The sequence below is a fragment of the Nicotiana tomentosiformis genome, chromosome 12 (genome assembly GCF_000390325.3).
Source record: "Nicotiana tomentosiformis chromosome 12, ASM39032v3, whole genome shotgun sequence".
Classification (NCBI taxonomy): Eukaryota; Viridiplantae; Streptophyta; class Magnoliopsida; order Solanales; family Solanaceae; genus Nicotiana; species Nicotiana tomentosiformis.
In genome coordinates, this window is record NC_090823.1 from 53,171,559 (window position 1) to 53,185,361 (window position 13,803).

General features: G+C 31.3%; 1 protein-coding gene across 1 annotated transcript; it reads left to right on the forward strand.

Moving 5' to 3' along the window:
• Positions 1 to 6,175: 6,175 nt before the first annotated feature.
• On the forward strand, positions 6,176 to 8,599 carry LOC138903607 (uncharacterized). The gene has a single exon (XM_070192008.1). The coding sequence runs from the start codon at positions 6,316 to 6,318 to the stop codon at positions 8,101 to 8,103; it is 1,788 nt and encodes a 595-aa protein (XP_070048109.1). The 5' UTR covers positions 6,176 to 6,315; the 3' UTR covers positions 8,104 to 8,599.
• The last annotated feature ends 5,204 nt before the right edge of the window (positions 8,600 to 13,803 follow it).

A 13,803-nucleotide genomic window follows, 5' to 3' on the forward strand; every position in this document is an offset into this window, starting at 1 on the left:
CCTATTAAATATTAAAAATAACCATGGATTCGGGTAATTTAACCAATATTGAGTTAAGAACACGTACCCCGTTATTTTCTTTAAAAATCTCCCAAATATCGCTTCAATCCGAGCTCCAAATCAGAAAAAATGGAAAATGTTTTTAGAACTTAAACTCTCTGCTCAGTCATTTGCTCTACGCGATCGCGAAGCACAATTTTCCACTGCCCAGAAAAACCCCATGCGGTCGCGGTGTCCTTCACGCGATCGTGATGCACAGGATCCCAGCTCTACGCGATCGCAGCCCTCTTCACGCGATCGCATAGAGCAAACGCGTGGCCCATATTCCTCTCAAGTTTCCCTATGCAAACGCGGCACTTCCCACGCGTTCGCGTAGCACAGACTGGCCCAACCTACGCGATCGCGGTTGACCTCACGCGATCGCAAAGAACAAAAATCAACACTGCCTCAACAAGCCTACACGATCGCGAGTGCCTTCACGCGATCGCATAGAACAAATCTCGCCTCTTCCCAAACAAGCCTATGCGATTGCGGACCTTCTCACGCGATTGCATAGAAGGAAACCAGTGACAGAAAACCAGCATTTTCGATCCGTTAAACATCCGAAACTCACCCGAGGCCCCCAGGATCTCAACTAAATACACCAACAAGTCCTAAAACCTTATACAAACTTAGTTGAAACCTCAAATTACATCCAACAACGCTAAAACCACAAATTGCACACGGATTCAAGTCTAATGAACTTTGCAATTTCTAAATTCTACAAATGACGCCGAAACCTATCAAATCATGTCCGATTGACCTCAAATTTTTCACACAAGTTATAAATGATATAACAGAGGTATTTCAATTTTCAGAATTGGATTTCAACCCCGATATCAAAAAGTCAACCCCACGGTCAAACTTCCCAAAAAATTCAACTTTCGACATTTCAAGCCTAATTCCACTACGGACCTCCAAATAATTTTTCGGACATGCTCCTAAATCCAAAATTACCATACGGAGCTATTGGAATCATCAGAATTCAAATCCGAGATTGTTTGCACATAAGTCGACATCTGATCGACTTTTTCAACTTAAGCTTTCCATTATGAGACTAAGTGTCTCAATTCATTCCGAAATCTCTCCGGACCCGAACCAACTAATCTGATAGGTCATAATACAACTATAAAGTATAAATAGAGCAACAAATAGGGGAACGGAGGTGTAATACCCAAAACACCCAGTCGGGTCGTTACAAGAGTAAAAGTGGCAAACATATCGCTTGATGTTCATTTAGGAGAGCCATTCAAACAGGAAACCTTGGGCCTTGTCGTCACTAATATGTAAGTCCTGCTACAATAAACTAGCCAATGATCTTGTTTTTCCTTCTAATTTTAAAAAACATTTCTACATCCTGCTTCTAAGAGTAGCACGACTCGTTTGTTTTCATAGGTCAATCTTAGAATACTAAGCTTCTTTTGATTGGCAATATAATATGTTTCTTCGTTTTATATGCTCATTTTGATTCAAGGCGGTCTTTTGGTCGAGGTGGTGTTTTCAGTCCTCTTAAGATCTATTTGTCTAGTTATTAGAATAGAAATGTGACACACGAATAATATCCAAAAAGCGAAACAAAGATTTTTTTTAAAATGATTTTTTCTGAATAACTTCGTTTGAAACGAAAACGAAGTTTGACCTTATTTATTAAGGTTTAGTTAAAAAAATTACTACTACCTTTTTTCTTTTCTTTTTTGCAAGATTTAGTTTGAAGTTAACCAATTTCTCCTATATCTTTTCTAGTTTCTAGTTATACATAAGTAGATTTTTCGATCTCCCTATCTCTCTTGGATGCCAAACGGTAACCATGCCTTCTTTCAAAATTGAAATTGCTTTGAGTATATTTGGCATAAAACCCATCATGGCTCGGGATTGTATCTACACCATACGATCGTTATTTGGGTTGATCTAGCAGCAACTCCATTTCAGAAGCCCAAACACAAAAGTTATGTACGGTGAAAGAGTTAATTGAAATAGATTTTAATTTAGGAACCCTCTCCCCTGTGATGTAAGAGACGCCCAAAATTTTGAATTATATTTTACACAGCACTCTTTCGATATGATTATGCCCCTAAATAATTCCTCCACAATAGGTTCTGCCCTGGTGTGGAAACAATGTTGAGAAAAACACGAAGTGTAAATATTCAAATAAAAATGAGATAGTACCTTAGAAAAGGAGATAATATTCTGATGGAATAGATCTGCTACCTAAAATTATGGGTTAACTCAATCACACACAAAGCAAAAAGAGAAGAAAAATTAACAAGGATAAAATGAGGTTCGGCTAAATCTAATCCTCGGGGAAGAAGCAAAAAGAGTTTTCTACTAAGAATGCGAAGAAAAACATAATACAATCGATAGAATTCTCAACTACAATCCCTATATAAAGGATCTCAAATAGTTTCAAACCTATAAGAGAAAAGTTTTTCAATCCGATAAGGACAATAAGTTTTTCTTTTCCAAATCTATTAGAACAATGAATTTTTCAAAATTTTTAGGCATTATAGGTTTCCTAAAAATACAAAAGAATTATTCAAGTCACAAATAACAAATTTCACTTTGGCTTGAATTCTCTTCATCAATAGGAACAACGCCTCTCTACCTTGCCCTCAGTCCTTGCGAGGACTCTACTAAGTACTGCATACACCAATCAAGTCTCGGCAATGCCTAAACTTGTTGGCCGAGACTGCCTTAGTTATCATATCAGCTGGATTATCATGCGTAGACACTTTCTCCATATAAACAACCCCTTTTGATATAATGTCTCGAATAAAGTGATGTCTGACTTCAATATGCTTCGTGCGCTCATAAAACATCTGATTCTTAGTAAGATGAATGGCAATGTGACTGTCACAAAATATTGCTATCTTCTTCTGAGCTAGTCCAAGATCACTTACAAAGACTTGTAGCCAAATAGCCACTTTCACTACTTCCATAATTGTCATATACTCGGACGCTGTGGTAGGCAAAGCAGCAACAGACTGCAAAGTCGCCTTCCAACTGATGACACTACCAGAAAGAGTAAAAATATAACGTGTTAGAGATTGTCTCTTATCCAAGTCCCCTGCATAATCGGAATCGACATAGCCAACTAGGGATTCACTCAACTAGTCAAACTAACACTATTTTACATACAGCTGCAGGTACATCAACATCAGCAATAAGAAAAGGAAAACATACAAATACAAATATGAACGCCATGTTCAACAAGCCATATACCCCAAAATCCCAAAACCCTTTGACACCATCACCACAAACAACTAGCTATAGAGAAAGCTTAAACCAGGAAAAACAAACCTACGATTATATTACCAACAGCTATATACAAAATATCCACAAGATTCAAACCTTTTTAAACCTAAATCCGAGATCAAAAACAATCCAAAACCCAAAAACAGACTATATAACACAACCATTACAAGGATACAACCGACTGATTGCCCAACCAGGGACGAATGCAAATTTAGTTAAAACATGTTACAATTACGGACTATTAAGTACAGTGTACACACAAACCGGACAAGAAATAGCTACAATACCAGAGCTATATAGTGCCTTTACTACCTACAAGAGAATCACCAAAGGAGACCTATTTTATATAAAATTTTATGTAGCACCAGCAGAGATACTCTATAACGAGATAAAACCAATAATCCAAGTTATTAAATTAGGACTAACTAGAGAAATGATTATCCCAGAAAATGTACAAATACAACCAGAAATACCCAAACCTGATATACCAGCATTCTACTCAAACAAAAGAATTATAGGACTATCAACCATTCTAAGTGAACTAGTCAACAATTATGTAGAAGAAAAACCTATTTGGGGATACCAATCCCGAGAACACACGATGATCTACACCCATTCAAAAAACCTAAGGGAAAACGACATGGAAGAGATACGGAGATGGATTAAAACATTAATCCAACCAGAAGAAGCACCCATTACAAGAGCTATTAGAGGAGAATTTATTTCTCAAAACTTAATGACAAGATACTGCAAACAAATTAGTCCAATCTATTCAGAGCACATATGTTCGAAATGTCAAGGAGAGAAAAACATAGTTCCAGAAATCAAATTTGAAGAAGAAGAAAACTAAAAAGATACGCAACAAAATATCAAGAAAGAGACAAAGGAATCTTACAACAAAAGCTACAAGACAAAAACAAAAGGACAGCTAGCAGGATCGGCAGGACCCAAGAAGAAGCAGAAAATGACATAAAGAAAAAAGCTATGTAATTATTAAAGCAACTTTTGACTTTATGTAAATTATTTTCCGTCTTTTAGTTTTTAAGTTGTTGTTGTGAGTCCCACTTTATCACTACCACTGTCAGTGGAAAAACTGTTGGGAACGCGTCTTTTACTTTAATTTTAGACCGTCCAAGTGTAAAGTTAGGAGGACGATGTTTGGATTAGTTTCCGTTATAAATAGACAGCCCTTAAGGCTTAGAGGGACACACCTTACCTTACCCCTTTCACATCCTTCTGAAAAAACTCTCTTGTAACCTCTCTTGTAAAAATCTATTCAGTGAAATAAATTAACATCTTTAATCTATGGAGCAATCCAAACCTATGAAAGAAGAAATCCCCGATATACAGTATCAAGTAAGTTTTTTTTTTTTAAAATATGTATAGCTAAATACATATATTCCTGAAATCTCTAGATTATCATAATTGTTATCATGTTATAACTGTTATTTAGAATAATTTTAGTAAGTTTGCCATGAATAATTATGCTGAGAGTAGTTTAAGCCCAGACTATGCCATCCTAAGGGTGAAACCAGTAAGGCAGAAGGCCGTGGTAGGGAAGTAACCAGAGTTGAGGCGCTGTTAGGGTAAAACGATTGAAGCAAAAAATCATGGTAGTGACTAAAAGAATTGTTCTTAATAACTTGTTATAGGATGACGATAAACATGATAAACGAAGAGATTAAAGGAATATTTTTAGCCAAAACATCAAACAAAAATGGATCATCCTTACATCTTAGATAACACTGATGAATATAAAATAACCATTTTACACATACTTAGATCACTAAATAATGATATCAAAAATATAATATTTGACAAATTACTTATGAACGAAATACTAGAACTAATGACCCAACAATGGTATGATTTAGCAGAATTATCTGACTTAGAAGAAGAGAATACAATAAGCCTATCTGAATTTGATATACTTACAGAGGATATATATTCAGACTAGATGAACCTAACAGAAACCCGAAAAATAATAGAATTACAAGAACATAGATTACATCAAAATATGCAATTATATCAAGAATCTAAAGATCTAATCTTTTTAGAACATATAAGAGATAATATAAAACAATTAAAAGAACTACATAATAAGGATAAACTAGAAAAACTAAATATAAACAAATTAATAACATTCTTCCAACTCCAAAAAATTAATATAAACGAATATATAGAAACAGGAGAAATAGAATATGTAGAATATATAACAAATTGTAAAATAGAAATATCAAAATTAGAATCTATAATAAGAGAATATTATGATTAAGCATGATAAATCAAGAATATTTACCATACTGGATAGAAATTACGGAAAAAATAGAAGCTTTAGAACAACAACTAAAATTAACAATCAATACTTACTTAATAACAAAGGATATAGACCTTCTGATAAATATACAACAAGACATAACGGAAATATTAAAAATAAAACCGTTACAAACAGAATATTACAATAAAATATTTACAATATAAAAATAGTCATAAATACAACAAATCCACTAAAGACTAAACAAAAATATAATCTGAACCACTTTTAAAGAATGATAGAAAAATACAGAATAACTACTTACATGACAAAAAGAATGCTAGAAAAATATAAAATACTAGTCCTATATTTTATCAAAGAATTAAAACCTACTGACATAAAAATAGATATTTGGGAAAAAATACTTAAATACGAAAAAGAAAAAGAAGACCCACAAAATACATACGATTTGGTAGAAGAATATTCAGACTTATGAAGATTTATGAACAAAAGCTAATCGGAGCTAAATCCGACCCACAAAATCCCCAAAATGGTATCAGAGCCATAACAAATAAATACAATATACCAATTATAATTGATAAAAATAATAAAAAATTAACAAGTAAAAATCCTAAAAAAGAAAAGAAAACAATAACAAAATTACAGGAATTATATAAAGAATATAAAACCACGAAAAAGGACAAATTAATAAACAAAATGTCAAAACTAGAATATAAGTATATCTTACAACTTAAGATTAAACATAAAATATGAATAAAGAAGAATTTGCGGTAGACGAAAAAACATACGAAAATTTGGATGGATTAAAAATAAAAATAATAACTTCAAATATAGGAAGAAGATATAAGAAAGTAGGAGAAAACATATATTTAATGTTAGAAAAAGAAACTGCAAGATTAGAAGATAGTTTAACAGCAATGACAAGAATAATAAAAGAAAATGAAGAAATTGATAGGAAAAATGAAATTGAAAAAATTAGGCAACAAGCTAAAAAAGAATTACAGCAAGTGGAAGAAAACAAAAACACCAGGATAATGGAATTAGAAAAAGAATTAGCAATATTAAAAGAATTGTATGAAAACAAACAGAGAGAAAGAGAAAAGAAAAAAGAATTAGAGCAAGAAGAAAGATTGAAGGAAGAAATAGAAAAATTTAGGGAAAAATTAAAAGAGGACATAGAAGTAAAACTTGAAGAAATAAATGAAACTAATAGTGAAAATGAACAGAATACAGAAAGTTCAGAAGATTCAGAAATAAGTGAAACATATACAGAACTTATAACTAAAACAAATAACATAATAAATCCAGAAATATATGCCGGAGATATAAGCGAAAAACCAAGTACATCAAAAGAAAGAAAATACAAACAAACAATACCAACATATTACAATAATAATTATGAACGAAGTGACAGAAGTAAAGTATTATGGGATAAAAGATTAAACAGAAAATGGACACCAAAAACAATAAATGAACAATATAACTTTTTGGACTTAGATTGCGTAGAAGACGTTAATAAAATAATACAACTATGGGTAGGATATATATCAAAACAATTAATAGATAATAAAATACCAATTCCAGAAGCACCAGGATATATAGAAAGGACAATAATAGGAACAGTAAAATTATGGATACAAAATCTAAATGATGAAAGTATAAAAGCATTAAGAAGTAATAAAAAATTCGATGGTGAATCAGCTACAACAACTATAGACATATTAATAAAATATGAATTAGCTATAAGAAATGAATTTAGTAGTATGACAACAGAAATAGAAGAGCAACAAAAAGAAAAAACAGTAAGTAGAAATCTAATGAACAAACTAGCTATATGTAACATGTGTTACATAGACGAATATACGTGTGCATTTAAAGAATATTACTATAAAGGAACATATAGTGTTGAAGAAGGAAAAGAAATCAGAAAAATATACTTTACAAAATTACCAGAACCTTTTAGTTCTAAAATAATAAGAGATTGGGAAAAAGCAGGATTAGAAGATACCTTAGGAGCTAGAATTAGATATTTAAAGAATTGGTTTATAGAATTATGTGAAAAACATAAAGAAGAAATTAAAATGGAAAAAACACTGATAAAAAACCTTACATGTTGTAAAATTAAAACTGCACCCCAGTTTGGATGTACAGATAATTATTATAAAAAGAAAAATTATAAAAGAAAATATAAAAAATATAGAAGAAATAAGTTAAAATATAAGTATAAAAACCCGAGGAAAAGATATTATATAAAAGATTACAAAAGAAAAAGACCATATAGAATTAAGAAAAAATTATCCGAATGTACTTGTTACAATTGTGGAAAATTAGGACACCTAGCCAAAGATTGTAAATTACCTAGAGACCCTAAAAAGAAACAAATAACAGAAATTAACACTGATAATGAAGAATACATGCAACTAGACTATATAGATTATGAATTAGATAGTGAAGATAGTATTTATGAATTAGAACCTGAATTAGAAACAGAAATAGAATCAGAAAAAGAACTATCAGATATAGAGGAAAATGACTGAAAACGATATACAAATAATAAGCAGAGAAGAATATAAGGATGAAGAATCAAGTGAACAAAAAGTAATATTTGATAATGATATTTTTGAAAAAATAAAAGGAAAAGATTTAGATTTAAGCATCGGTAAAATATTAGAAGTACCAACAATAAAAAACTGGTTCAAAATTAAAAAAGAAGAATATTATGTAATAAGTCAAAAAGAACATATAATAGATTGTAAATATACTAGAGGAAAAGCTAAAATACCTATAATAAATAAAAGAACAATAAATAAAGAAATTCAGAATATAAAAGCAAAAAATCCGATCAAATATGTACACTTAGGAGGAACAGAAATACTTATAAAAGCCTGTTTTAGAGAAGGGATAGATACACCAATAGAAATATATTTAGCAGATGATAGAATAGTACAACCTATAGAAAAGAGTATAATTTGTGCAATAAAAGGAAATTTGATATACCAAAAATTTAAATTTATAATTAGTGCTAACTATACAGTAGCATTAAAAGATGCTAATATAGATAAATCACTAGTATTGTACTGGAAAATGTCAGGAATAGAGCTGGCACCAGGAAGTAAAATATTTACAGCAAAATGTAAAAATTTATATATATTAACAACCAATCACAAAATAACAGCACGAAATAAGATTGAAAAAATAAAGATAGAAAACCCATTTGATAGTATAATATCAGTCATAGACAATAATGATTATAGTTACAAAGATATAGATATGGAAGGAGATTTAGAAATAGTAAGAGAAAGACTAAGCACATCTAAAAGAATAAATTATGAATCCCCACAAACTACATCTTCAAGAGCAAGTACCTCGAGAAGATTAGAATATACAAACCCACAAAGATTAATAAAAGAACCGGAGTTACACAACTATTATATAACAGGAGTAATAGATCAAAGAAAATACCTAATAATGATAAATACTGGACAAGAAGACAATTATATAACTAAAGAACTAGTTAAAGAAAGTGAAATAATAACTACAGAAACAATATGCCCAGGATTACCTAAAAATTTTGTAGGTTTTGGGTTTTTAGGTGTTTCCCAACGTCACCTCCTAGGTCCGCATGTTTTGAGCCATGCTGCTGGCTTAGTTCCGCATGTTTTGAGCCATGCTGCTGGCTTAGGTTTTTTGCTTCTATAATCTGCAACCTCTTTTCTACTTCCGTCATTTGTAGTGATAGTGTAGTAAGTATTGAAAATAGGTCTTGTGTAGTTTCTTCTTCATTTGTTTGTGTACTTTTGTCTTGATAAGTAATCTGCAATCACATTCTTGTCAGTAGGAATTATTTCTATTGTAAATGTGAAATTTAGTATATTTAATACGAGTCTTCGTATTTCTTTCGTTGTAACTGAGTCTTGTACCTTTTTGGTTATCCACCATTTAACTTGTGTGTTATCTGTTCTAACAATAAATTTGTTATATACTATATATGGTTCAAACGATAATAAACACTTATATAAAGCTAATAATTCTTTTCTATTTATTTCCCATTTTAACTGTGGTTCCGTAAATGATCCTGAATAATATCTACAGTGATGTTCTATTTTTTCATCCTTATATTTGTATTTAAGTACTCCTCCATAACTATGGTTACTTGAGTCTGTCTCTACTATATATATAAATTCTCTATTTTCATCTGGAAAATATAGTTTTGGTAATTTTTTACACATATCTTTTATTTTTTGTATATATGTTTTGTCTTTTTCATCAAAGTGATATTCTATATCTTTCTTTAATTTTTTCTGTAAAGGTTTTAAATTTTCTGCCAATTTAGGTATATATTCTCTAACTTGGTTAACTAATCCTAAGAATGATTGTAATTTCTTTTTTGTATCTAGGGTTTCATTTAAATTTATTATTTTTTGTACTATATGTGTTTGCATTTTAATTCCATTTTTATCTATTTGAATTCCTAAGAATTCCACCTGATTTTTAAGTATTTCTGCCTTATTTTTACTAAGGCTAATTCCTGAGGATTCTATTATATGTATGAATTTTTCTAATAATTTTATATGTTGATCTTGTGTCCTTGAGTATAGTAGTATATCGTCTATGTAGATTATACAGTTTTCTAATTGATTAAAATAGCTATCCATAAAATGTTGGTATCTTCCTGGTGCATTTTTATATCCAAATGGTAAAACGTTCCATTCATAAAATCCTTGTGGTACTGTAAAAGCTGTTAATTTTTTAGATTCTTCTTCTAATTTTAGGTGATAAAATCCTGATTTACAATCGAATTTACTGAAGTAATTATATCCTTGTACTTGCCTTATTTTTAATATTTTATTTGGTATCGGGTAATTATATGTTTTTGTTTTTGCATTTAAATTCCTATAATCTATTACCATTCTACTTTTACCTCTTTTTTGCTCATTATGTTTATTTACTATAAATGCTGGGCTATTATGTTTACTATTACTTTCCTGTATATAATTATTTTTTAATAGTTCTTTTATATGCATTTTGAATTCTTCTAGATCATTAAAATTATATTTTAATGGTTTCTGTGTTATTATACTATTTTCATCTATTAATTCTATTTTTACTTTCGTTTTATGTTTATCCCATCCTTGAAGGGGATTTTCATTATATAATGATTCTAATTTGTCGTGAATTATTTTTATCTTATTTATAGCAAATATTATTAATTCTATTTGTTGCTCATTTATTTTTTCATTTTCTAATTTTTGGGTTACCTTTTCACTTCCTTTAATCCACGGTGTTGTTTTTCTTATTTTATTTCTTACTCTTTTTGCTCCTATTTTTTGTTTGCATGGTGTAGTAAACCACCAATGAGTTTTTGTTATTATATGTGGGTATAATTTATCTAAAAAGGGCATTCCTATTAATATATCTTTATTTGTAAATTCATAACTATATATTTCATCCATAGTTAGTATTTTATCCCATATTTGTATTTTTATATTTTTTGCTTTTTGCGTTATCAAGCTTCCTTCATTGTTAAATCCTGTTACCACAATAGGTGTTAATAATTTTTCCCATTTATCTTCAGGTAAACAGTTATGTCTGCATACATTTACTCCTGCTCCTGTATCTATCATGGGTGTATAATATCTGCTGTAATATCCTTCTATTATTATTTTTGCTAGTATATATATTTTTGTCATGTTAAGGTTCTTTCAATTGTTATTTTCTTATTTTTATATGTTATTATAAGATGTCTATCTCCTAGGTTATATGGTTTAACTGTTTCTAACCATTTTATTCCTAAGGTAATATTTTCATTTCCTTGGTAAATATTAAATTCTATTTCTACTGGGATTCCTCCAATAATTAGTTCCTTCTTTGTTATTTCTTCTGTTCCTAAAAGTCAAACCTACATCTACAGTACCCTTCAAGTATCTCAAGATTCACTTCACCGCCTGCCAATGTTCTTTACCAGTACACGCCATGCATAATGCAAACCACAGCATACATAATGCTACCTACAACACTCCAATATAGTACACTAGACATATGCTCCTTCTCCTCGTTGATTTTGGTGAGATATTTGCAGACAACTTGAAATAGAAAGCAAAAGGAATAGACACATATTTAGCACTGTCATATTAAACTTCTTGAGGACCTTCTCAATATAGGTACACTGAGACAGCATCATCTCTCCAACCCTTCTATCTCGAGTAATCTCCATCCCCAATATTTTTTTTGCTGCACCCAAATCATCATCTCAAACTCCTCACCTAGCTGCTTCTTCAATCGGATAATATGTGACATGTTTTTAGCAGCAATAAACATATATCTACATATAACAATAAATATAAACAAGAACCATCTTCAGGCTTCTTGTAATACACACAACTATCATATGCACTTCGAGAAAAAGCATTTTGAATCATATTGTATCAAATCTTTTATACCACTACCTAGGCTACTATTTTAACCATATAAAGATTTCTTAAGCAAGAAAATATGATTTTTCTTATTTAGAGTAATGAATCCTTTAGGTTGACTCATATAAATATGCTCATCTAACTCACCATGCAAGAATGTAATTTACACATCTAACTGCTCTGGGTCTAAGTCATGAAGAGACATCAAAGCCAGTAAGACCCTGATAGAGCTATGCTTTACTACTGGAGAAAATACTTCATTGTAATTTATCCCCACCCTTTACGTAAAACCTTTAACTACTAATCTTGCCTTGTACCTTGATGCTTCAACCCCAGGATTGCCCTTATTTCTTTTGAAAATCCATTTGCAGTCTAGTACCTTCTGTCTCTCCGGCAATGGAACAAGCCTCCATGTCTGGTTCTTATGAACAAACTCAATCTCTTCACCAGTAACACCAACCTATTGACCTTGTTCTTGACTAGAAATAGCTTTTTATAGCTATTAGGCTCAAGCACATCAATACTCTCTTCAACTAACAAAGTAAATTCTACAAAATTTGTATATCTAAGAAGATTACCATCAGCTACGTTTGCAAACCTTTGTGATCAATTTGATCTCTCTCTTCTCTCTGTCTGTTGCAATGCTATATGGTTATTGTTGTGTAGGCGTATCAAAATTATCATTTTGATCACTATTTTATAGCTCCTCCACTTTCTCTACTTTAGAACTCTGGCTGAACTAGTGGAGATTCAATTTCTAGCTCTATGCGGTCACTGACACCACGATATGTTTCTGTTGTTGCCTTCTCCCTCTAACTGTCTAGTGAGACAGATTCATTGAATGTCACATCCATATTGATAATTAACTCTGGAGTCTTTTGATTTATGTACCACAACTTATAACATTTCACTCATGTTGCATACCCTAGAAATAACTACTTCTTTGCCCTCGGCTCAAGTTTTTCATCTCTCACATGAGCATAAGCAGGACAATCAAATATCCTCAAATTTGAATAATCAGCAGGCAAACCGAACCATACCAAAAAGGAGTTTTAAAATCAATAGCTATGGAAGAAGATCCGTTGACCAAATAGTTAGTTGTATTGATTATTTCAGCCCAAAAATCCTTGCTAATACATGAGTGTGAAAACATACTTCGTACCTATCACAAAGTGTTCTATTCATACGTTCTGCAATATCATTCTGTTGTGGTGTTCCGACATAAGTGCGGTGTCTCACTATACCCTCTCTGCTGTAGAAATTATTGAACTCAGAATTCCAAAATTTCAAGCTATTATCAGCCCGAAGACGCATTACTTTCATTCCGTCTGCCTCTCAACCATCATTTTCCATTTAACAAATGTGGAAAATGCCTTTTCTTTTGTTTTCAGAAAATACACTCACACCATCCTTGAGTAATCATTAATCAAAATCATAAAAGACCTGGCACCATTCTTGGAGGGAACTCTGTTTGGACCCCACAAGTCTGAATGCATATAATATAACTTGTCTCTAGTCTTGTGTTTTGCCTTCTTGCTGAATTTTATCCTTGTTTATTTATCAAACACACAATGCTCACAAAAATTTAAAAACTTTTTTGTACCTATCCGACAAATTCTGCTTGCTCAATAAAAGTAATCCCATGTCACTCATATATAACAAAATCGCAAGTGCCGCAACTGAGATTAATTCAGATTCCTTTTTTCAGAATCTACGTTAACTTCCCCTTCAACTACACTGTCACGATCCCAAAATTTCACCTTTAGGATCGTGATTGTACCTAGTCTCTAAGACTAGGTAGGCCTAACACAAGATGGGATTTAA